The sequence below is a fragment of the Triturus cristatus genome, chromosome 3_2, assembly GCF_964204655.1.
Source record: "Triturus cristatus chromosome 3_2, aTriCri1.1, whole genome shotgun sequence".
Classification (NCBI taxonomy): Eukaryota; Metazoa; Chordata; class Amphibia; order Caudata; family Salamandridae; genus Triturus; species Triturus cristatus.
The window spans coordinates 919,236,564-919,260,961 of NC_140584.1; the positions used below are offsets into that span (position 1 = coordinate 919,236,564).

Genomic DNA, 24,398 nt, shown 5'->3' on the forward strand with positions numbered 1-24,398 from the left:
GCGATAATCGCACAATTGGCAGCTTGCGCTCTGAATTTTATCGCTTTGGAGATAAGCGTTGCTGATGGCACGCTATCTCTGCGATAAAATTCAGAGTTGGCCCGCGATAATTATCCTCGCGCTAAGAGCGCTGAGCGATAATTATCGCCGGTCCTTGATGATATGCCCCATAGTTAGTTAAGGTTAGTGTTTACAAGAAGACTCTGAGAGGTGAGGGGGTAAACGGCAATGTGTTCATAACCACGCATTAGCAGCTGCACGAAGACTTGCGCTGTTGAATCGGGTTTCTTTCAATTCTCTCTTTATTGAAGGTCCATAGAAGCAAAATCGATCCAATGGTGCTATATGGTTATGCCTTCATATGCTTGGAAGGGAATATTGTGTTTTTTTTACTTGATTGGAAGGTAAGCATTTAATGAAATCTCTCCCCTTGGTGATGGAGGCCCTGAACCTCGAACTTGGTTTAAGCTCACTAAAATACAGGTGTAAACTCAAGATTTTACATTTTTTCCTTCCATAACCATTAATTGGACACGGCAAGATAGACTTGGGATTCATCTCGGTCTGGGCTAGTTGAAAAATTCCTTACCAAGCTGTTCAGTGACTCTGGAATGAAAACATCATCATGGGCAGAAGAACAGGTTGAAACGAATGGTAGTGAGTTGAAAACTGCATCCGTGTGTCCCCGTTACGTACAGCGTGAAGTATGGAGAGGGGGGAGCGTTTTGAGCACAGTAGGTTAGCAGATCTGGGCTCGTGCACCAAGGCCTTTCTGAACTCTGGTAAATTGGAGGTGACTATTGAAAGAGGTAGGTGCGCTCATTAAAAAGACATGAAAGGAAGAGTATGTAAATATTCCGGGCAGCTGTGACCGGGCCACAGAGACGCATGTTTGCGCTCGTCACTTAATCGTCCCTTGGTAATGACGCATTGGGTTTATTTCTGAAGCCCGGTGCTTAAAGTGGGATGAAAAAACTGGGGGTGGGGGGGTCTCTCGAAGGGGCGTGGTCTGTGTAATTAGGGGCGTGGCTTAAAACACTTAAGATAAAAATCTGTGCTTAGTATTGTGTGCCGCCCGACTGGTTCTGTCATTGCATCCGGATATATAATACAAATACTTACATTACACCTACAACAAGGTAGGACTATTGGCTTTGTCAATGGCTGTTAGTTGCAAAAGATTAAAAAAAAAAAGCAACAACTATGGCTTCGTTGTATATAATGTTGGAAATGCTTCAGTTATAAAATGATGAGACTGTGAAAGAACTAGAATCAGGCTCTTTGAAGTTACATCAAAGACAGTAAAGGGTGGTACTTCCTGCAGTTAAAAAAAACCACAAAAAAACCCTAGTGATACGGCAAAAATGGAGAGCCCGATAGGGACCCGTTTCGGCACCTGCTTTTCAGAACTGTACACCGGCAGGACCCGGGCCACTTAAAGCCCTGCTGAACCCTGTTCTGCGCACCTCTAGGTTCAGTATGGGTGAAGAAACTTTTCAGCCAATAACTGTATTAACAGCACCCAGCACTGAATTCCCTGTAGCAAAATTAGTAAATCTGTCTATTTCGGAATTAAATCATTTGTTTTGATGTATTTCGTGTGTTTATGGGCTTAGTATCTAATATACAAATATTATAATTAATTATTTGTGTTGCGTGGTAGTACATTTCTCTATTTTTAGCTGCTTTTTCATGCCATTTTCTTTTAATGTCCTGGTTGGCTTAGGTGATTCAAGGAAACCATTTGATTTCTATGCCCGTATATTGTGTTTGAGTCACTGAGGGGCATATTATCAAGCACGGCGTTAAAATTATCGCCGCTTTAACGGCAGAAAACTGCCACTAAAGCGGCGATAATGGGCTTGATAATATGCCGCAGACAATTCCAATAGAAGCCCATGTTGACACCAGAACATGGGCTTCTGTGGGAATTCTCTGTGGCATATTATCAAGACCATTATCGCCGCTTTACTGCCGCTAAAGCGGCGATAATTTTAACGCCGTTTCTTGATATGCCCCCGAGTTCCTCGGCTAGAGGTTTGGGTGTGATACAGAGCTCCGTGCGTAGACGTTTCTGTGCCATTGGCCCCTGACCGTGGACAGAATGGCGCGAGTTTCTGGCTCTCCAGCCGCTGACATGCAAACTTGACACTCTAGTTTTTTTTATAAAACATAATTCCCGTGCCTTGAGCCAAGCATGTTCATTTTATGGATGACGTATTTAATCCCATTTTTAATCTCTGTGTCCAAGGTCAAGGTGGTTATTATTGACAGCATCGCCTTCCCGTTCCGCCACGACTTTGATGACTTCTCCTTGCGGACGCGGCTCCTGAATGGTCTGGCCCAGCAGCTGATCAGCGCAGCCAATGACCACCAATTAGCTGTAAGTCATCTTGTGGTTCTGTGAAAATACAGTTTACACAACCTCCTACCGAGCTGCTAATATTAATCCCTCATTCATAGGAATTATATTTGTACATTGTTTTTTGTATGGTGGTATTGCCACATGTGTAGTACCACCTCTCTGTCCATGCTAAATAAAACCATTTACACTTTTGTGGAATGCATAGGACGAAGGTATGGGCTTGCATGCAAGTTTAGGTTGTGGGGCAGAGGTCAGGGTTGTTAGTTACAGGTGCAGTCAATAGTGGTTGTTTAACAGTGGTTGTGCAGTAGCGGCTGGAGGAAGTTCTCCAATAGTGCTTGAAGGTGACGGCGCACATTGGAAACCTCTTTGAAAGAGGTGTAGTTTAAGGGGCTGTTTTTAGTGTAGAATTTGGGTTCAGGCAGATTTGGCCTTAGACTTGATTCTGGGGCGAAATTACGCGATAGAAGAGCAGCATTCATGTTTTTTACATTTGCGCGAGAAATTAAGGGGCATATTATCAAGAAACAGAGTTAAAATTATCGCCGGTTTAGCGGCAGAAAACTGCCGCTAAAGCGGCGATAATGGGCTTCATCATATGCCCTTGAGAATTCCCATAGAAGCCCATGTTTTAGTGACAATATGGGCTTCTATTGGAATTCTCTGCGGCATATTATCAAGCCCATTATCGCCGCTTTAGCGGCAGTTTTCTGCCGCTAAAATGGCGATAATTTTAACTCCATGCTTGATAATATGACCCTAAGGTTTTTTACTTTGGTCTCCCTACCCCCCAGCAAAGTATTTGTAAATCTTCTGTTTTTAGGTTGTGTTGGTGGGTGGCTTGTGTCTCAGCTGAAAGTTTTTTCTGGGTTAACTGTGGGTTAGTGGCTCTAGTTAGTCACTTTTACTATGTGACATCAGCTTGTTGGCTTAGTGCATCGTGGCCATCCACGGAGGTCTGCCGGTGAGAGCCTTTATGCATGCAAGATGGCTCAAATGATCCAAGTCCTGCCCGAGGAAAAGGTGCCGGTCCTAGTTCTGTAGCTCACCAGTAGGCATTCCAGGCGGTTGGAATTGTTGCCCAAGATCAATACCTTTGAATTGTTGGCGTTGAGTTTCAGGTAGTTGTCTCTCATCCAGTTAGCGGTGCTAGTCATACACCTGTATAAACTGGCTCTGGTGGTGGTGGGATCCTTTGAGAGGGGGGACCAGGAGATGTGTTGTCTGCATATGGGATGTTGTTGAGCCCGTGGGGATCTGACGTTGTTGGCCACGGGTGTCATGGAGATGTTTAAGAGGGTAGGGCTGAGTGATGAGCCCTGAGGGACAACACACATGATTTCCTTGAGTTCCTAGCTGATGGCATTGTCTTTGTGCTGGTTGGTCAGGCGTTTGGAAGAGACCTTCTTCCACGTGTGGTCTGCTGTTCCAGAGGGGAAGGCGCCCATCTGTTTTCTGGTGTCCCTTACACTCCATCATACAGTTTTTCCACAGAAACTGTTAGTATTTCTTTGCAAGTATTTGGTGAAAACGGACGTGCAAAACGGGTTTCCTCTCTTCTTTAAAAGTGAGTAGGTGGTATTATATTTTTCTTGAACCAGGATAAAAAGCGAACAGAAGTACTCCTTTTAAAATCCCAGTTAAAAAAACTATAAGAACTATGGGTAATAATTGTAGATGTTACGAGAATTATGGAAAGTTTGCGAGATGTACAATTTGGTTACAGCCTATCTTAACAGTACATCTGCCAGACGCCTGCGATTCATCGAGATTTGTTGTCCCCCATTCTAGTCTCTCCTTGATGGAGGGATCGCTGTAATGCCCCAATATTGCCACTAGATGGCGCAGACAAGCTATTGATATGTGCGATGGGGGCGACTGATTTCAAGACCTTGTTTTACCTGCGATATACTAATAAAGTAGCTGCGAAAGATCTGCGTGAGCGTTGTTTACTCGAGCCTCGCCATGCTTGTGAAATGTCAGCCTGTCCTTTGTTCCCGTTAATGCTCCCGCAGTGTTTTCTTCTGCAGATTGTGGTCAGGCAGCACCTACTTGCGTCTTCCAGGCCTACCATTTCGTGTAGGGTGGCGAGGGCCCAGGGTTTCACCACTGTGTGGTATTGAGACCGTGACTTTTGTCAATGTATCAATATATGTAATGTATTTGCAGTTTTATGTACTGAGAACAAGATCAAATGATACCTTAACCCTAACACGTAAAAAAAAGTATCCAAAAGTCATAATAACTGTAAAGGAAAAGTGGGCAGTCCGTGTTGCGGTGGAGAGGGACACACAGGGGAATAATAAAGCGTATAGCATGGCGGAAAATCCAAAGAGGCAGAAACCGCCTAAAAGGTAAACGGGACCGATCAAGGCTGAGGAAGACGGGGTTACGGGAGTCTCTCCTCGTTGCTACTGGCGTTAGGAAACCAGCACTCGCAGGCTCAGTGGAAATGAGGCAAATGGCAGATCGGACATGACGCGGGGAAGGCGGGCTGTTGTGTTTTGATTTTTTTTTTTTCTTGCGATCTTACAACATTGAGATATTTTACTTTAGATAGTGTTCCAGATTGCTGTAATGCTGCCTCAATCCTCGTTCGATTTCCAGTATTAGCCCTGTGCTGTAATTTATTTGTGCATTTTCTGTTCTCTGCACTTAGGTCCTTCTGACTAACCAGATGACGACCAGGATTGGGCCAAGCCAAGCCATGCTAGTGCCTGCCCTAGGTGAGTGTGCCTTCCTTTTCACAGCGCTAGACTGGGTGGGCACAGGGTTAGAAGGTGGTGCTCTTATGATACTATTCAGTTCTGGTTGCTGCTATCTCACCGTGAACCCCCCCCTCTAGTGAAGGTTTACAAATGTGGTGCCATATCACCAACATTATGAGGATAGTGGACGTGACATCACGCAGCATTGACCCTCGAAGGAATCACAGGGTTTGACATCACATAACTCTTGAACCTAACGGGAGGTAATTGAACTTTAATTGCCTTTTATTGGGCACAGGCGTCTTCCACTGAAATAGTTAACACTTTAAAGGCCTTTTCAGTAGCAAGGCTGGTTGAATCTTGGAGTTTCTGGGCATCCAACACACTGTAGTAGTTTCTGTTCTACAGAGACAGAACTCTTCTCTATTGCCACCATTGTCACCAGCCAGCCTCCCAGGGATGGTCCAGCTGTCTTTGTACAACTTTTAGGATAACCTGCTCGCCTCCTGTAGGACCGTGGAGTGTTGTTTGCCTGGGAACGATGCCTCCTCTCACGGAGATTGAGATCCAAGCTGCTCCTGAAACAGCCCCAGTTTTTTACATTATCCGCTCTGTTAGATTGCTTGCAATCTCCAGTGACATTTTGTTTCCAGCATCGGATCTTTGGTAGATGCAGATTCTTGACTCGTTTCCTGTGCCAGCCTGGCCCTGGCCGGCATTTTAACTCCGTGTCTGATGGTTTGTGGACCCCGGAGTACACAAGGATTACTGAGACTCCGCCGTAGGGGTGAATATGCGACCTTCAATGTCACCGGGCCCGGCCTACCAATGACACTGAGATTTAAGTTTAAAGGGGGTTAGTTGGTGCTCAGTTATCAGAGCCGTGAGGCGAGCAGCCCCAGGGATCCTCCGAGAGGGGGCGTGGAGATAGAGACTCAGAACTCAACAATCCGCAGGATACGCTCGGGGAATGTCCAGTCAGAGCTTTGACTTCATAAAGAGATAGAACTTTATTACAACAACTCCACAATAGGCCACAATAATATATTCGGGGGACACAAGATCTACTGATGCGGTTCTAGAGGTAAGGCAATGCGAACTATGAGTGGGGAACACTGGGCAGTGGCAGGCTCACAGTGTGAGCGGTGAACAAGGCCCTGCTTCCGGGCGCCGTAGGTCAGTCTTTAGAGCCTGCATCCTGATCAGTAGCTTTCTCAGGCCACCAGTCAAGACGCATGCACTAAAGACTGACCAATTTCTGTGGTTTTATTCGGGCAGGAGAGAAGGCAGGCCCACTGTCTGACCTGGATTGCTCCTGCAGGATCACAGTTGTGGAGTCTGAGTTGTCAAGTTCATGTCTGAGAGCGGCTGCTCCTTTTGGTGCCTCATGCTTCTTGAGTAACTCTTAGTTCATGGATGTGACCATGAGGCACAGTCGCAGTTCATCTCGTCACACCGCGCTTTGCACAGGTAGACGGATTTCAGTCCTGCTAGGGTAGGTTCCTGCAGTTTCCCTCGGTTGGGCCGCTGTGGTCGCCAGGGTAACCAGTGACATGCTCTATATCAGTAGGGTGTTCACCACACCTGTGGGCAGCGCCTGCCATGCTCTTAGTGCGAGCCGGTGATTCCTTTGTGGCCAGCCTGCTCTTCGTGGTAGCTCCTCCGCCTGCAGCTGGGTTTCTTCATTTGGATAAACTCCTTCTGCAGAGATCACTCTTGTCCCCCAATCTCATCAGGCCAGGGACACTCCTTCAGCAAGACCTACAGCCAGTGGCGTAACATTATCCCAATATACAAACGAACGGGGTATCGGGTAAATACAGATTGCACCAAATCCTTTTGGTCAGGTCAAAAAGTATCAAAACACTTGGGGTGCCTAGGATCCTGAGGTTAAATACCCCTAAACCTCCTTAGGGCCAAATGACCCTATGACTTTCAAACAATTCACTGTGATCCAGCACTCCATGAAATTACTCAATAATCGTAAAATATGACTGTCCATACGGCAGGTGTTACTTCAAAAGATTCTTTCTTTATTAGGTTCTTCTTTTCTTCACAAATAGCAAAGGTAATACAACGTAGCCAATGTAGCCGACGCGTTTCGTCCAAAAGGACTTCTTCAGGGCTACAACAGACAAATACAGAATATTTTTACCCACATAGTTTACAAAAAATATCACTAAATATATACATACCATTAAAAATATCATGTACTTTTCTTAATACATATATATGCATTTCCTATATACAATATTGTTAAAAATACACCTGGTGAAGTTCTGTAACTCTCTATACATATTACTCTGATCATCAAACAATACAAGATAAGTTCTTTAGAAATCTACACCTGCCAAAGAAACATTTTATCTTCCAGTCAACATCAGTTCTTTAGATAAGAGTCCAACTAAGGGATCGAGTGAAGGCATGAGGACAGAAGCTGTAGTTAAATCTATTTTTTCAATAGAGACTTGAATCTATTTTTTCAATAGAGACTTGATTCTATATTATATCTCAGCATTTCTTATCAGTCTATTCAGCATTTGACTAATTCTTACCAATTAGAGTTGGTTTTAAACATGAGACGAATAACTTTCTATTCTCCTCCAAATCGGGAAAAATTAGTGAGTCTTCTTCTAATATGCCGTACTAGATCACGCACCTTTTTCAAATGAAAGAAAGAATATATATATGTGTATTAGTCTACCTATCAGATGATATATTAATCACTAGGTTAGACTTCTTTTAAGATATATGAAAAACCAACAAGTACCTTTATTATTTTGTATGGTTTGAGTTTCTTCTCGTTATTTAAATAATTAATCACCATATGTAAAATACCTAGAAAGATCCACAGGTCAATTTTCTTTTTCGTGAATTGCACCAAGTTGGCTATCCTAATATAAAAGAGAAGATAATATATGTATCCCATATTAACACTGTACAAGGGATTTTATTAAAGTTCTCCATTTAAAAAGACACATACAGCAGATAGTGCCTACCTACCTGATTGTTCTACGTTTGAATATTCTGATAATGTTGTGGTTTCTTATTCTTCAATTGTAATTCACCCTTATACGGTTTATATCTGTGGATTCTAGGGAAAATGAAAAAACCCAAATTCGAGGTATTGTTAATACTAACTATGGTCTGATCTGACACAGGAGTCATAGTTTTCATAACTAAGTTCCACCCAGACATGTGTTAAGGCCTCCTATTACTTCCTTTTTGTCTCCAGATTGATCCCAAAGCTAATGGATATCAATCTGTTAAGTTTAAGTAAAGAAGACATTCCGGTTATGCAATTTTTGACAGAGCAGAAACTTTAAGTATCAAGATTACGCTAGAAATATCCAAAGTTCCATATGGAAAGATAATGTAACAATAGGATTCTAATTAACAAGACTAGAGTTCTTCAAAGTCCATTTGGCTTACCAAAGGTTCAGGAGCCGATTCCCTCCATATCCGGGTCCATGCAGTACTGATCTGCGTTTGTGGACCACCTTAAGTACCCTAGACAGGTACACAGGTGAGGTGTGTTCATAATATAATTGCATTAGATCGTCAAAAGGCAAAGCCGCCTTCTTTAAATGGTGTGTTCACTCTCGGTACCGTACTGCTGCCACAGTTCCTCTGATTAATTCTACAAATTTAGAGTTCGATCAGTCTACCAAAGCCACACAGCTTGATGAATAATCGTCTCACCTTGTCTTGTATGGTTACTTGATTTTAGTGATTTACATTTGACGTGTTAAAAGGATTTCTTTAATTAAACACAATCGTGTATAAAAACGCCATATTGTAATGGTCAAGATACCGAGCCGCCATCTTTAAATGGTGTATGTTCTCTCAATATTGACTAAAGTTTGATTAATATGCCAAAGCCACATAGCTTGATAAGTGATAGTCTTTCCGAGTCTCACATGGTTATATGATTACAATCGTACACATTTACCGCGTGAAGAAATTAATTAATTAAACACGATCATGTATATAGACGCCATATTGTAATGGTGTATAGTATCACCGCCCTCTTGTAATAATATTTTATAGTAGTAAATATTAAGCATTTACATACCTAATAATAGTGTATAAATGTCCTGTTGGCATATAGCAACATATACGTTGTCCACATCCCACTGATCTCGATGTTTACATGATGGTGCAAAAGAAATCAAAAAGGTCGAAAAAAGTATATTTATTTTAGAAATCAAATTTATGGCGATGTCTATAATTTATGTGATTGGCTCTACGGTTCTTGAATTTATGTATTGAAAACAACACACAGCTCAATGTATAAAACCTTACAATATTTCGTTATTACCATAATGTATTAATTTAGCTTTGGAAAAGAGAGAATGAAAAGGGTCATATACAGATCGCCATGTTGTCATAGTATGCAATATCGTTACCATCTTGTATTGGTATAAGGGGATAAATTTAATAATGCCCAAAAAGCTATTTTTTTGCCGATCTCTTTGAGATTTTCGAGACTTGTTTTTATTATATTCTAGAGATGGTTTTAAGGAAGACTAATTTGTCTTTATCATTAATTTGAGCAATTCGGATATTTCGATAGTTAAAACTGGGGATCATCATCCTATGATTTTATAAAGTATTACCAACATTTTATGATGGAATACTTCCCCATTTTATTTCGTCACAGACTCAGATAGTTTGGTTGAGGTTAAATCAAATAGGGCTGATATATTTCCAGACATCAGATAAAGATATTTTGCAGCCCTAACATGTAGGGAAAGACCAGCCTTATATAGAAAGTGATACATTTCATTATTGATGTTCAATCCTCTACTGATAGTTCTAAGGCGGCAAATCCAACTTGCTTCAGCTTGCCTAAGTATCTTCTCTCTATCTCCACCCCTCTCTGGCGCTTTTATGTGATCAATTGCATGAAACCAGATTGCTGTTTCTTCGGGATGTGATTCAGAGATGTGGATGGCAATTGGATATTTGGTATCCCTATTTCGTATCGCTCTTACATGTTCCTGTATTCTAACCTTGAGGCAGCGAATGCTACTGCCCACGTAGATTTTAGCACAGGAACATCCAATTACGTATACAGTGTGTGTCGTGTTGCAGTTAATGAAGGTGTTAATCCTGAATTCTCTTTCAGTATTATATCTAAAGCTAGATTTTCTATGCACCCCGAATTGGCAGATATTACACGATTCGCATACAAAAAAACCCAATGGTTTTTGAGGGATCCATGTACTTGCTTGTTCCTTTCGTTGTTTCACATAGCTGGGACATAACACATTTTTAATGGTTTTGCCCTTTTTATAAACTACCCTGGGTTTAGCTGAAATTGTTCCAACTGGGAGTTCCGCTTTCATTAGTAAATGCCAGTTCTTTCTTAGTATGTTGTAAATGTGACTACTAAAAGCATTATATTCAGTTACAAAGATCACATCATCCCTGACTGTCTTGTTCTCATGTTTATTTCCTTGTATAAGGGTGTTTTTCCTATCTAGTTTTCTGATTTTGGTCTCCGCAATTTCCAAAGTTTTCTTAGAATACCCTCTTCTCATGAAATTGTTTTTTAAAGATCCTAGATTCATATTAAAGGAATCCTCCTCACTGCAGTTCCTACGTGTGCGAACCATTTCACCATAAGGTATTGCATTGATGGTTGCACTAGGGTGGGCACTATTCGCATGAAGCACACTATTGCATGCCGTTGGTTTTTTATATACCTCACTTTGTATCTTTTGATTTTTTATATATAATCTCAAATCTAGGAATTCAATTTCTTTGTAAGAATGATTCATGGTTAGCTTGATGTTAAACCTGTTCATATTCAAATAAGCCTGGTATTCTACAAGTTCTACTTCAGTGCCGCTCCATATCATCACAATGTCATCGATTTTTTTTTTTTTTTTTTTTTTTTATTTATTTATTTATTTTTTTAAACAATTTTTATTAGTTTTTCCCAACGTATAACATGAAGTCCACATTACATTCAGTATTCCTGTGAAGGATAACCAGGCCAGTGGGAACAATATCAAAGACAGTAAGCTCGCAACAAAACCATTCCAAACCCCCCACCCCACTCCCTCTCTACCCCCACCCCCCCTTGCCAGTGTGCCCGCCACGGGTTCTCCATCCAATGGGGTGTAAGGTGCCCCACGCAACTAGGGAGCTAAACTCGGAATCAGAGGGCGAACCCCACCCACGTTTCCAAAAGTACCAAAGGCTGTACTCTACCCCTCACATGCATACCACCCCGAAACCGGACATCACAATGTCATCGATATCTACCGAAGAATATGACATTGTCGATCCATTTTTTGGCACCTGATCCCCAGGCATGCTCCGCCTCATACAAACCCATAAAAAGATTTGCATAAGACGGAGCAAACCTGGATCCTGTTTTTGCAGGTACCAGAGACCATTGTGTAAGAAGACATTCATTGTCAAGATTATATGTGACATCTCCAAAAGCATGATGGAATGTTCAAGATGTTGAGCCTTTCTTCTATGTAGGAAATGTTGTAAAGCTTCCATACCACGTCCTGTGTGTATACATGTATACAGGCTTTCAACATCCATAGTCACGAACATAAGATTAGAGCTAGTCCATTCAAAATCTTCAAGTTTGCAGAGCACGTCCCTGCTGTCCTTGAGATAAGAGGGTAAATTCTTTACAAATGGTTGTAAAAAACCATCTACATACTCCGAGAGTCGCTCAGTGGGACCACCATTGCCAGAGATAATCGGTCTCCCAGGTGTAAATACTCCCCCTTTGTGTATTTTGGGGAGTATATATATACAGGGGTGTCTCGAATTATGTGCCTGTAGGTAACGATACTCATGATCTGAGAGTAGTCCTGTTTCGTGCCTATCACATAATTTGGCATTGATAATCCTTTCTATTTCTGAGATGGGTTTAGTAGTGATTCTCTCATAGCAGCTATCATTGCTGAGTTGTCTATCTATTTCACCAAGGTAATCCTTCAAGTCCATCACCACTACATTCCCCCCTTTGTCAGCTGCACGTATTACTAATTCTGGATCCTCTTGTAGATTTTTGAGAAGAGCTTCCTCTACTTTTGAGAGATTATGACGATGTGAGCAGTACGAATTCTTTCCATGTCTATCCTCAAGTTTATATAATTCATTTGTTACTTTTTCAATAAACTCCTGAATATAGGTATCTTGAGCTCCAGGTGGCATAAATCTGGATTTGTTCCTTAGCCCACTGTCTATGGTGGTGTCTTCCCTTATGTCTAAGAGGCCGGCCATCTGTCTTATATCAACATCCAAATCATCCTCATCAAGTGTGGCTAACAGGTGTATATCATGTAATTCTCTTATTGTCAATGAAGTTTCAGAATTATCATTTCTCAAAACATCAGTAGGGATACATGGATGTTCACAAAAATATCTTTTTAATTGTAACTTACGTACAAATTTAAATACATCTGTATGCACATTGACAAAGTCACAGTTCTTAGTTATACAGAAGTTGAGACCTTTCTTTAGTACATTTTTTTCTTGATCATTTAAAGTTCTTGATGATAAATTTACAACATTTAATTCTTTATCTCCAGATTTTACATCATCTCTACAGCCATTTCTTAAAAAGTCCGTTATTTCCTCCCCTGTGTCATCCTGCTTTGTTGTCTGGTTTGCATTCCCATTTTTTCGCCTCTTCCCTTCCCGTCTGGTCCTTGGTTTAGATTTTTCTTTTGGTTTCCCAGCCTGTAACGCTGGACCTCTTGTAAAAAAAGGGAAGTGGAGGGTGTTCTTTCTTGGTTACTAGGTCCCTCCCCTGGGTCACTTTCTATTGATGATATGGAAGTATTGCTAGAAGAGACACTAGGTATCTTCTCTTTCGTATTTGACTCAGTGCTTTGTTTGGGGACTATATCATCATACTTTCTTGAGAAAGTAAAGATCCTTCCCTGTTCGTAATCATTTTCATCTCTTATTATCTTTTTTTGTTTTTTATCCTTTAGGTAAATCTGATAGCTAGTCAGTTCTTTTTTCAAGATCTCATAATTTTTCGTAGTTGCCTCTTTTAAGTTCATGTCAAGAATTTCTTTTTCTACTGTCAAAATTTCTTCCCTGATCTTTTTCACCTTTCTCTCAGAGTTGGTGATTAGAATTCCCATCATTCTAAATGAGGAGTCATATAGGCCCTCTTCCCACTCCTTTAGTAAGTCACTATCTAGATCACTATCTAGATCTTCATAGTTTGGGAATATTAGAATTCTTAGTCCTCGGGGGATTCTCTTATTTTCCAAATATTTTTTAGGGTAGCCCCATCCCACCATTTCCCAAGTTCTTGTTTCTTCAGTCTTTCCAAACGAAATAATTTATCCTTTAGGCCTTCACTCTTATGACTATTATTTTTTTAGGTCTCTGTTGTAGGATGTTTTTTATTGCTATTCTTGAATAATTCCCCCAACAGTTCTTCTCTATTATCCTCAAAGTCCATTATCTATTTTGTTGTAAGACCCTTGATTGTGCAAATCTCCCCACATATAACACAATATACAAACGAACGGGGTATCGGGTAAAGACAGATTGCACCAAATCCTTTTGGTCAGGTCAAAAAGTATCAAAACACTTAGGGTGCCTAGGATCCTGAGGTTAAATTCCCCTAAACCTCCTTAGGGCCAAACGACCCTATGACTTTCAAACAATTCACTGTGATCCAGTAACATTAGCCCCCGTGGTGAGGGGGGGTCCTGAACTCCAGAGGGCCTGTAGGCACAGTTCACTGACTGGATCTGGGACCAAAGTGGTAGGTGGTGGGCCAGGTGGGGGGGCCTCCATGTATTGCGGGGGTGGGCCCTCAAGCTTTGTTACACCACTGCCTACAGCTTCTTCCAGTAGATAATTACAGACTTCTAAATATAATGTACCCTCACCTGTTAGCCCAGGATTGCCAAAATGTCCCCAACACCCTGTGGTGTGTCACTTATACCAGTGAGAGTGAAGTACGAGAATGCTGACTGGCGGGTTCAGCCCAATGCTACTCTCTTCAAACCTGGTCTGTGTATTCCACATGTGCTGCTTGAGGCGGCTCCTTCACTTTGTACATCCCTTCTTCCAGAGCAGGCACTTTTTTTGTCTCCAGGTGATGACATTTCGGGCCATATTATCAAGGAACGGCGATAATGGGCTTGATAATATGCCCTTGTGAATTTCCATAGAAGCCCAGGTTCTGGTGTGAACATGGGCTTCTAAGGGAATTCACAAGGGCATATTATCAAGCCCATTATCGCCGCTTTAGCTGCAGTTTCCTGCCGCTAAAGCGGCGATAATGTTATCGCCGTCCCTTGATAATATGGCCCTTGGAGTCTTCACTGGAAGTAACCAAACGAAGCCTTCACCGGATGGATACCCTTCAGCCTTTTGGGAACAGCCCTCTGGGGTGTAAAAACTGGGCTGGCTTCTAAGAACGATAAATAGGCAGGGCACATCACACAGCACAAGGTCACTTCTCCCCATCTAAAGGAACCCTTCCTCACTTCAGATTCTGTTTCCATACACAGCCTCAAGAATGCTAGTAATACACAATGCCGGACTTGCAGGCCACCTCGAACTTCCATCTTATAGCGCCTGCTTACAGTGGCGATCCACGATTGGAGCTATTGACTAAGTCAACTGCACTTGTACATACTACCATCTATACCACTTAAATGGGCTTTTTAAATGCTCGGTATGTTGAAGGTAACTGGTCACATAAGATTAATAGTAAGGTTAGGCAGACCGTGAGTGGTAAGGCTGATAGGGCACTTGCCCTGCGCAAAGATCAGGGAAAACAGGCTTGTGCTGCCAAGCTCATGCCAGCCGACAAGGAAACGGTATTCTCTATTAATGAGGAAGACACACATGGTGCACTTCTCCAGATCAGAGCTCCACTCTGGTTTTAATATATGGCAGTTACACTAAGCAGTCCTCTGCTCTCACGGGTCATGCACACTGAGGGCAGAAGAGGTAGAGACTAGCATTAGGGTAACCTAGGGCAGGGGTGCATACTTGCACAACCATAGCAATACACAGTATCCACATGGCCATAGACCAAACATTATTGTTTGCTTAGTGACATATTCACCTCATTTAAAATAGCCTAAACCTATGCCAATGAGGTGAAAAAACTGAGCACTTCACTCCTCTGGATGGCACCATAGCTCTATTTTGTACTGCATGTCCTTGAAATTAATACAGCTCTGTCTCTTTCTTCAGAATGCTTTATCTCAAGATTTTTTTTTTCCTGCTTCCGTAGATATTGTGGACCAGCCCCAGTTTCCACAGTACTTTGCATTGAATTATTTTTTCTCTGGGCCAAGAAAGATATTCTTCCTTACAATGACAGACATTGTTTATTGGTTCAAATCTCTTTATTGCATTTCAGAAAGTTGCAAAACAAGGCACGGGGAGCGGTATATCACTCCATAATGAAGCCACATATATCGCATTACACCAAAGATCCCAACAACATTCTCTTTGACCGCAAACCTACCCTTGGCGCCCAAAAAGCAGAAACTGTCATCTGCAGGTGCTGTTGACTCCTGTCTTGTCGGCTGTACACTTTTCGTCTTTGTGTCTCTTTCTTGAGATTGCTAACTCCTCTATGGCAGTCCCACAATTGACAGGCCCACCCTAACAATTTTGCCAGTGCTGATGTACTCTTCCACGCAAAAATGTCTTGGTCATTGATATCATCCTCATGAACTGCTCAGCCTGATGTCCAGCCAGTGAATCTGTCAACTGGCCTATCGCTTTCACCGTTGATAGTGGAAAATGTAGATTTTTCACAGCCTGCTGGGCAGAAAATCTGGATTTTATTAAAGACACGGGGGCTAATAATATGCAATATCCACTTAAGCAGGACGGAGCAGTACCAGCTTCTCTTGATCTCCAAGTTGTCTCTGCCTCTCAGCGGTATTGACACCCTGAAGAGGAGGTGGAAGACAGTGTGTAGGATCAAACTTTGGAAATTGCCTCAGCCCAGAACAGTTTAATGTGGAATATATCTTGGACTACAATTTGGGAGATGATGGGATGCACAGCCAGGTGTGAACCATTTCCACTAAAGGTCTTGCACCACGGTATAGAGCCCATAGGCAGCACTGTTTGGATGACTAACTTAGAGACTACCATTCGCCAAAGTTTGATCATCCCAGACAGAGCCATTTGAAAGACTCTCAGAGATTATCACCCATTCTCCGATCCCAAGTATTACCCCAGACACTCGCCCATGTCCCTAGTCGTTTGGAGCTCTTTATCTTTCATTACAGCCTATGATGAAGAATATTTATGCAAGGCGTCCACCTCAGCCACAACTATACATTTCAATGCACCTCAGCCACAAACACAACTGCCACCGGCCCAACCACTGCAGCAGCCTCTGCTGCCAGCCCCACACCATGTTCCCCTTGGAGTTCAGGACCTGGATTACAAAGAACAGGAGAGAGTGGGAGCAGTAGGCGAAGTTCAAGGTGGAGGTGATGAAATTAATGACCAGGCCATCAAGAAATGGTAGTGCTGCATGGTGTCTGAATAAGACCAAAACGCGCTGTCTCAGGCAGCCTGACCACATAACTTGTTTCCACTGCTCCTGGAATGGAGTGCAAAAACAGTTCAACTTCGCAATGGAGTCAGTCTAGAGACGGTGCTTCCTCTACAACTTTATGCAATAAGCATTAGTTTGTGAAATCTATCCATATTCTAGACTATGTTGTAGGAGGGGCTTAAGCTGATGTAAGTAAAGGCTACAATGCAAGCAATAGGCCCTCACCTAGAGGAAGAATACAGAGCCCTGGATTTAGCACTGACTTAGACTTAAAGGTCACCCAAACTTGTCTCTTTAACCTGAGCTACAATAGCTCAAAGATGGTCACAACTCTAGATTCCACCTATCTCAGTCCCTCTTGACATAGGATGTAGATGTGCATTCACCCTGCGGAATTCAGCCACCCAGTAAAAAGCGGCAACACCCTGGTAATCCTGGGTCAGCTGACAAGGCAGAATGGAAGCTATGTTGCACAAATGTGTCATAGATACAGCAATGGATAGGTCCAGTGCAGGGTTTGCCCAGCTGGCTTGTGCAACAGGTTTGTTTGTGTCTGTAGCATTGGCTGATGATCCTGTCTTTGCGAGAGGTGGGCCAAAGTAAATTTCTTGACATGCCGTTCAACAACAAGAAGCTTTTTAGAGAGCATGTTGATAAGACCTTAGGAAAAGGTTAATGGCAGATACTGACATTGCATGATCTTTGGATGAGCAGTCACGTTTTGAGGCTCAAGAAGATCCAATCATACATGGTTAGTTGCTCTGACTACATTATACAGGGCAGACAGGATTACCCGTATTGCTAGTCTGGCTGTGAAATCAGTTACCCTTCCAACTGATATCATCAGAGAAAATCCGACAACAGGCCAGCAGCCAGTGATAGGGGAGCTTTAATTCCCATTTCCAAGACACAGTGAGTGGAAAAATGTCTGCTTTTGCCTCAGAATGGAAAATCATGTTCATCTGATGAGTTCTCCAAAGAGTAGAGCCCTGCAATACCCCAAGATGTCTGCAGAAAGCACGCTTTCTGACACTCGCCATTGTAAAAGCATTGCCTACACCTTCAGGATTATTAGCAAGATCCTTTTTCTGCTTCTCAATATGGACAGTAGATGAAGTGCTAACAAGTCGGTGTATTTTAGGATTCTACTCCCAAGTTCTTCATGGTCAAGAAGAAAACTGGTGGATGGAGTTCTTGCTTCGACCTAAGGGAAATTCCTAATTAGCAGTCATTCTGGATGCTCTCCCTTAAGGAAATTCTCTTCTTGCTCTTGGATAGTGAGTTGGTGACTTCCCTAAATGTCCACAATGTGTACTTCCATATCCTGATACTACCAAACCTGATGACAGATCATATTCTCTGTGGTCAGACATCATTGTTGAAAACATTTCCTTTATCCTCAAGTCTGCCCAAGGACCATCAGGATCCCCGTACCTAGATGTCTGGTTCACGTAAGCACAGTCTCCTCAGGAAGTAAGATTGTCATTATGAAATCCATTTTAATGGCCATGGACTTCAGCAATGCAGCACAATGCCAGTCAAAAGTTACAAGGACAGTCTTAGTCATCCTGCATTCTTGTGATTCTTTTCTGCCGCTTCAGAGTGTTCCATCCAACTACAACTGGAACAGGCCTGTGGATAAGTGTTAGGAACCTGGGAAGACGTGGTGAATATCTAGTATCGCCTGAAGAAGGATTTGCTTTGGTGTAGGACATTCGAGAATTAGTCCATTGGGTTTTCATTGAACCTCCTCGTTCTTGCCTTATCGTGACAATGGACACGTCTGTCGAGGGTTGTGGACCTCACCTGCAGTTCTACCCAACAATGACTTGTGGGTGGGAAGTACAAAAGTACAAGGTCATTTAATTGGTGGCAATCAGGTTTGACCTACAAGCATTCCTGCACAAGCTGAAACATCAGGTACTCCTAAGTACAGGCAACACAAATTCGTTTTGTATAATCGAACAAGGAGACACAAGGTTTTGCATTGTCAGTAGAAGCGCAAGAACTGTGGTTGCGAAGCACATGTGCAGTTTTCAGGGCAACTTCCTGGTCTCAACAGTGATCAAGCTGAAGCCCTAAGCCAATGCCTGTTGCAATGCTATAGATGGACGCTACATCAACTGGATCATTTCTCCACATGAATGCAGAAAATACAATTTATTTGCTTGTCTGCTCTGACAACTCTCAAGCAGTGGAGGAACATTTTTGATGATGTGGTGCAACACCTTTTCCCACACAATAGGAAAAGATCCACGAGGCCTCTGCAAGGCCAAAATGTGCACCGTATTCTAATCATCATAGTACAAGGTGGGTGTAGTTGTTCGTAGTAGATCTTAGGGCAGGCCTGCACTGCTTTCCCCACTATAACTTATTGTACCAAGTGGAAATACTTCTGTGTTGCTTACCCAGGGAAGGGGGTTGCATCTACACTTGGCATAACCCCACAAACACCTGCCATGTCACCATCTGGGCAAAGACTATGCCAATATAGAACATTATCTCATTTGTCTTACTTGTTCCCCAAACGAGTTCATGACGTCTTTTTAGGTCATTTTCATGACTATACAGTTGGCCGTCACCATAGGAAGTTTAACAAGGTCCCCAGACAACTCATGACAACCCATTTCAACTAATCCATAGGTTGAAGCTGAAATATCTCTTTTGAAAGACAGCAATCCTGTTGGCCTTGACATCGGCAAGATGCATAGGCCAGATTCAGGCAATCACAATCAAGAAACTTTTCCTTCAAATTACAGAAGGCAAAGTGAGACTGTGAACAAATCCTTTGTTCATCCCTAAGGTGTGTTTTGATTTCCCGCCAAACAAGCTGTTAGTACTTTGTTCCTTCTTTTGTAGTCACTCTTCCGTTGCGGACAGAAAACGGAACTCCCTGGATGTCCACAAATGCTTAAGAATCTACATAGTTAAGACCAAAGACATTAGAAACTCAGATCAGCTCTTAATCTCCTTTGGAGCACAAAGAAGGAGCTGTGCCCTCATGAAACAAGTTGTAACAAAGTGGATCCAGCATAATTTAGATGCTCTCTTTAAATATACGAGAGAGAATTATCCGACGGTAAATACATCCAAGACCAAGATGATGCCGTTTAGAGGTAAGAAGCAGAATTACCGTTTTCAATGGAACTTGAGTGCAAGTCCTTTAGATATTGTAAAAACATATATTTTTCTTGGAAAGGTCTTCTCTCAATTGCTGGAAGATGCATCTCATCTATCACACACTAGCTCAAAGGCATCTCAACCCTCCAGACGCTGGTCATTCAGCGTCCCAAGCCCTACCTTATGAACACTCTCCCCTAGATGGGTACATGGCACAGATGGTTGGGAAATCTAAGACTCACCCCCTGAATCTCAGTAAGTTAAGTTCCTTTAGCAGAAAAAAATGATTTTGGTTTTAAGTTCTATGTATTAAAAAAATAGACTTTCACGTTTGGATAGCTAACTTTTATGACATCTCAGGAAAGCACCATTCAAAGCTCTCCTAGAGCTCTGCCGAGCAAAGATTCCACCCACCCTATCCTATGCTCTTGAGTACATTCCCCTATGTTACTGGTCATTAGTGAACCTATACAAAGGAAAGCTACTACGGAATATCTTCTCTAAGTCAGGCAGTTCCTTTCCAGGCAATACGGCTAGAATTCGCCCTCCCTAGTACTTTCATCAAAGCGTTGAAAAATTTAATCGGATAGGCCTATAAATTAATAACCACTGCAGCAGGCACCCTAAGATATCTTTTAAAACAGGAAATTTTTAATGAAAAAATGCATAAATACAACCTTAACAACAATCTTAGCGTTGCATCTACACAACTGCAATGCAGAATGGACCACCTCTGGAAGTGGACTCCATCGTAATGAAGCCATTTCTAAAAAAAAAAAAAAAATGCTGTCATTAGATTTAGTTACACTAGCGACACCACCCACTGTTTTACATTAAAAACATATAGGCCCTACTGCGATAGAATGTCTTTTAAGCAATCCCCAAAAATATTTATCATTTTCCCTAGATCACAATGTGCGATGACTAATAATAATGTTAAGACTGGGAATTTTACTACAAAATGATTTTATGAAATGTTGGTTTGGTTCAGAACATTCATCTTGAATTTGTGATCTTTACAGTGGGGGCTGCAAAACCTAAAACATGCTGTCCGCACGTGACGGTGGTGGGTGCTAGAAATCGTTTCTTAAACCCCCTGTATTTTAAATATACACTTTTTTAATTTGATGAAGTAATATGATTGGTAAATGCTCCTCCAGATGGGTTCATATGCTATAACCTTTTTTAATTCTTTAAAACTTATTAAAAATCTAATAATTGTTGCTGTTGTGATTTGTAAATTTTTGGGGCCTAATCTCGAAAATATTGTTGATCTCAGCACCAGTTTTTTCCACAACAAAATAACCGTCCCCTCAGGGAAAATGTGACCCCGAATCCCCCCACTGAACGGGAAGCATGACACCTACTACCGCGTTGGATGCGGGAGTGCTGCTACTCAGTTTTTGTTATGCTTTATCCTACAAGAACCAGACCTACATGCACAAGACACTACTGGGTGAGCATGAAGGCAGCAGCATTTTCTTCACAATTCAAGCAGCTCTTCGCCACCTGGTTTCCGGAAGATGAGCCTGCGTCCACCGCCTGCATACTACTGCAATTGCTGCTTGGCCCCCCTCATTCAAACAATAGCGTTATGAAGGATCCAGTGCAGGAGAAAAAATAAGTTACCTAGCTGTAACTACAGTTGTCAAGTGTTGCTCTCTTTAATAGATTCACATTGATACTCCCTCCTCCCCATCCCATGGCTCACTGCACTCATACGCTCTCTACTCCTGTGCAGTGAAATCTCAGCTAGGGGGGCTTTATGGGGCGGTACGGTCAGCACATTCACTCGACTGGCAATTTTTATTACAGTGAATGTCCTTTAAAAAATCAATTGTATTTTGTCTAGGTGCGTGATAATGCTGTTTATTGCTTTAATAAAATACCCGAGATTCCCAGTTTGGCAACGGAGAATATCTCAAGCAGGTAAATCTATGCAAGCTACAGTCACTGGAGATCGGTAGTCATTCCTTAGTAACCGGTTTCTTCTTTACAAGTTTCAGAGTAGATTTTCCTGGTTCTCCTCTATTTTCCCTTGACATTGGTAAAAAAGTGCTTATTAAATGGCGCTTCCAAGGGATCTCTGTCATAGAAGCACTGCGCCCCACTAGCTTCCTGATTTCATGGATAGGTTCTAAGACTTCCAAGGGTTTAATTTAACCAAAAGAACGCACCTAGCACATTAAGTTAATCTGGTCAGACTTTTGCGGTGCTCTCATCTGGAAGAGCGGCCTCCTTCCTAGTCTTTCTAACAGGAGTAAAACTCCATACTGTAACTTAGCAAAGCTGATCAGTACACACATTTATAAACATATGATACGCGTCTTATTATAACATCTTAGTAAGACATGAGATGCTCAAACTTCTTTTATGTTCTTTATTTTATATAAAAAATATATACCTTTATTATTATCAAATTTCTCGTGTAGCCAAACTACATCTGTTTATAAATGTGTGTGCTGATCATCTTTGCTAAATAACGGTGATGTAGTCTGTTACTGACCATCGATCCGATTTACAACACTAGTAAGTTTTCCTTTGCACTCCTTGGGCCTACTTGCGGGAGTAATGGTATTCATTTCACACGATCGCTATTTCGAGATTGCTACTCGTGGTAATGTCATCAGTATTGGTGTTAAGTACTGCTACGGTCGTGGTGTGTTACAACTAATAGTAAAGTCTTCCTGGGAGTATTACTCGACAGTAACAGTGCCATCAATGGAGCACGCCGTTCTCTTCTTTTGAGCAGCTAAGACATTGATATATCTGGCGTGCTCCCGCCCCCCAAAACAATTTGGGGCAGATTTACAAGCCCCTTGCGCCTCATTTACGCCGCCGTTGCACCACTTTTGTGACGCGGCGGCGCAAATCCTGTGCCATGGTGTGGGGTACTTACAACGTGACGCATCTGGGAGATACGTCACGTTGTAATGCCCTGCGCCACATGTAGGCGTTCCTGCGCAGGGTGGGGCGTTCCGGCGCAGGAACGCCTCCTAAAAGTGGCTGAGTGAAATCTACAAGATTTCACTTTTCAGCCCATGCTGCGTCAAAACCCTGCGTCTGCCTGAAGCAGGCGTAAGGATTGACGCAGCATTAACAAGATAGGGCCCCCCAGAGCATTGCTGGAGCTGCGTCGCGCTTGCAACACAACTCCAGCAATGCGCCACTTTTACGGCACAGATGCGTCACGTAAATGCGGCGCATCCATGGTGGCGGTGCTGTGGCGCACAATAACTGGCGCATCCCTGCTGATATGCAGGGATGCGCCAGTTATTGTAAATATGCCCCTTAGTCTTGTGCAACAGGTGCATATGCCCCCCAGGGTGTCTTTTGACCATTGGGCTCGGGTAAAATGTTTACACACTGATCAGTACACAAGGCTGCGTTATTGGAAGCTGTGAGTGCAGGGGCAGTTTCCTACGGATGATGGTTTCCATTCGTATAGCGCCTCTTACAATCTTCTCGGGGCTGTTAGCGAGATCTTCCTGTAAAGCACAAAATGAACAAAGCTTTTAAGGGCTTCAAGAATATTGCTAGTTTTTACAAAATCCCCATTCATTCTTTCGACTCCTTTAACGGCGAGCATCATTCTCTACCCTCCCGATGCTGGTCATTCAGTGGCCCCAGCCCTACCTCACGAACACGTCCCTGGTACATGGCAGAGATGGAAGGGAAATCCCAGACCCGCTCATTAACGCGCCCCTCCCCCCTCCCCAACGTTACGGCCTGTCTTTTGGTGCAGTTCCTTTATCAGCAAAAACTGGTGTAAGTTTTAAATTATACGTTTTAAAAAAGTAGACTTTCATATTTGGATGGCTTAGAAAGTGAGGAACGAATTCATCGTATTGCTTGCTGAAGTACTTCCAAATCGAAGCGTTTGCTGGAACGGAAGTAAAGACATGAATATTGTGATCAATATTTTATGTAGCGCACACATACGATTTTCGCCTCACTGCACCACACCAGCGGCCCCACAGCCAGCCAGTGCTGCCCCCGGAGCCGGGGTTCATGTCTGCGTAGTGCAGGGCCGCAGAGGCGCGGTCTGCGCCCACCCTCGCTGGAGGAGCGGGGCCCGCCGTGGACCGAACGCCGATGCTTTCACTTTCTACTCTGGGGATAGAGAAGCTCTTAATTGGATTACAGTTCCAGAGACCAGTCTATCTTCATCTGTGCTTCCTGCTTAAGTAAAACATTGACTGCCCCGTAAACTGTCCTGTCTGTAGAAGGACGTTATTCCGACGAGATTTACTGCAAATCGATCGGGAGCAGGAGCCGCCACGGAGGAGCCTCGGAAGGCGGAGCTCGAAGAAAACGTCACCGGCCGCTCCCGGATGTTCTGAACCGTGCCGGAAGCCACGGTGTTATTGTAAAATTCCGGCTCGTGCTGAGTACAGAGGGCGCGAGCTACAGTATTAGCCGTGATTGTGTGGTTTTTAGAACCGTACTGAATACCCTATTGAGCCATCCCCGGACATTAACCTGCAAGTTCTGCATTTTTGCAGTACTGCTTTGGGGTTTGGTTTTCAGTTGAATGCTGATGCAGTGGTTTTCTCGTTTTCTTCTGCTTGTTCTTCACAAGTCGGGGACTTACATCACGTAATCCTTCTTCCCTCCAAAAACAGCAACCTGTACACCTGCTGAAACCCATTTACTGTTC

General features: G+C 42.8%; 1 protein-coding gene across 4 annotated transcripts in view; it reads left to right on the forward strand.

Annotated features, from left to right (window-relative positions):
* Positions 1 to 24,398, forward strand: part of RAD51C (RAD51 paralog C) — a 326,172-nt gene that overhangs the window by 163,640 nt on the left and 138,134 nt on the right. For 2 of the 4 annotated variants that reach the window (XM_085649371.1, XM_085649372.1), the window contains 2 exons: positions 2,252 to 2,383; positions 5,025 to 5,091. In XM_085649371.1, the coding sequence (XP_085505497.1) occupies positions 2,252 to 2,383; positions 5,025 to 5,091 (199 nt within the window). The remainder of the gene's footprint in view (positions 1 to 2,251; positions 2,384 to 5,024; positions 5,092 to 24,398) is intronic. The other 2 variants (XM_085649374.1, XM_085649373.1) reach the window with 1 other exon arrangement.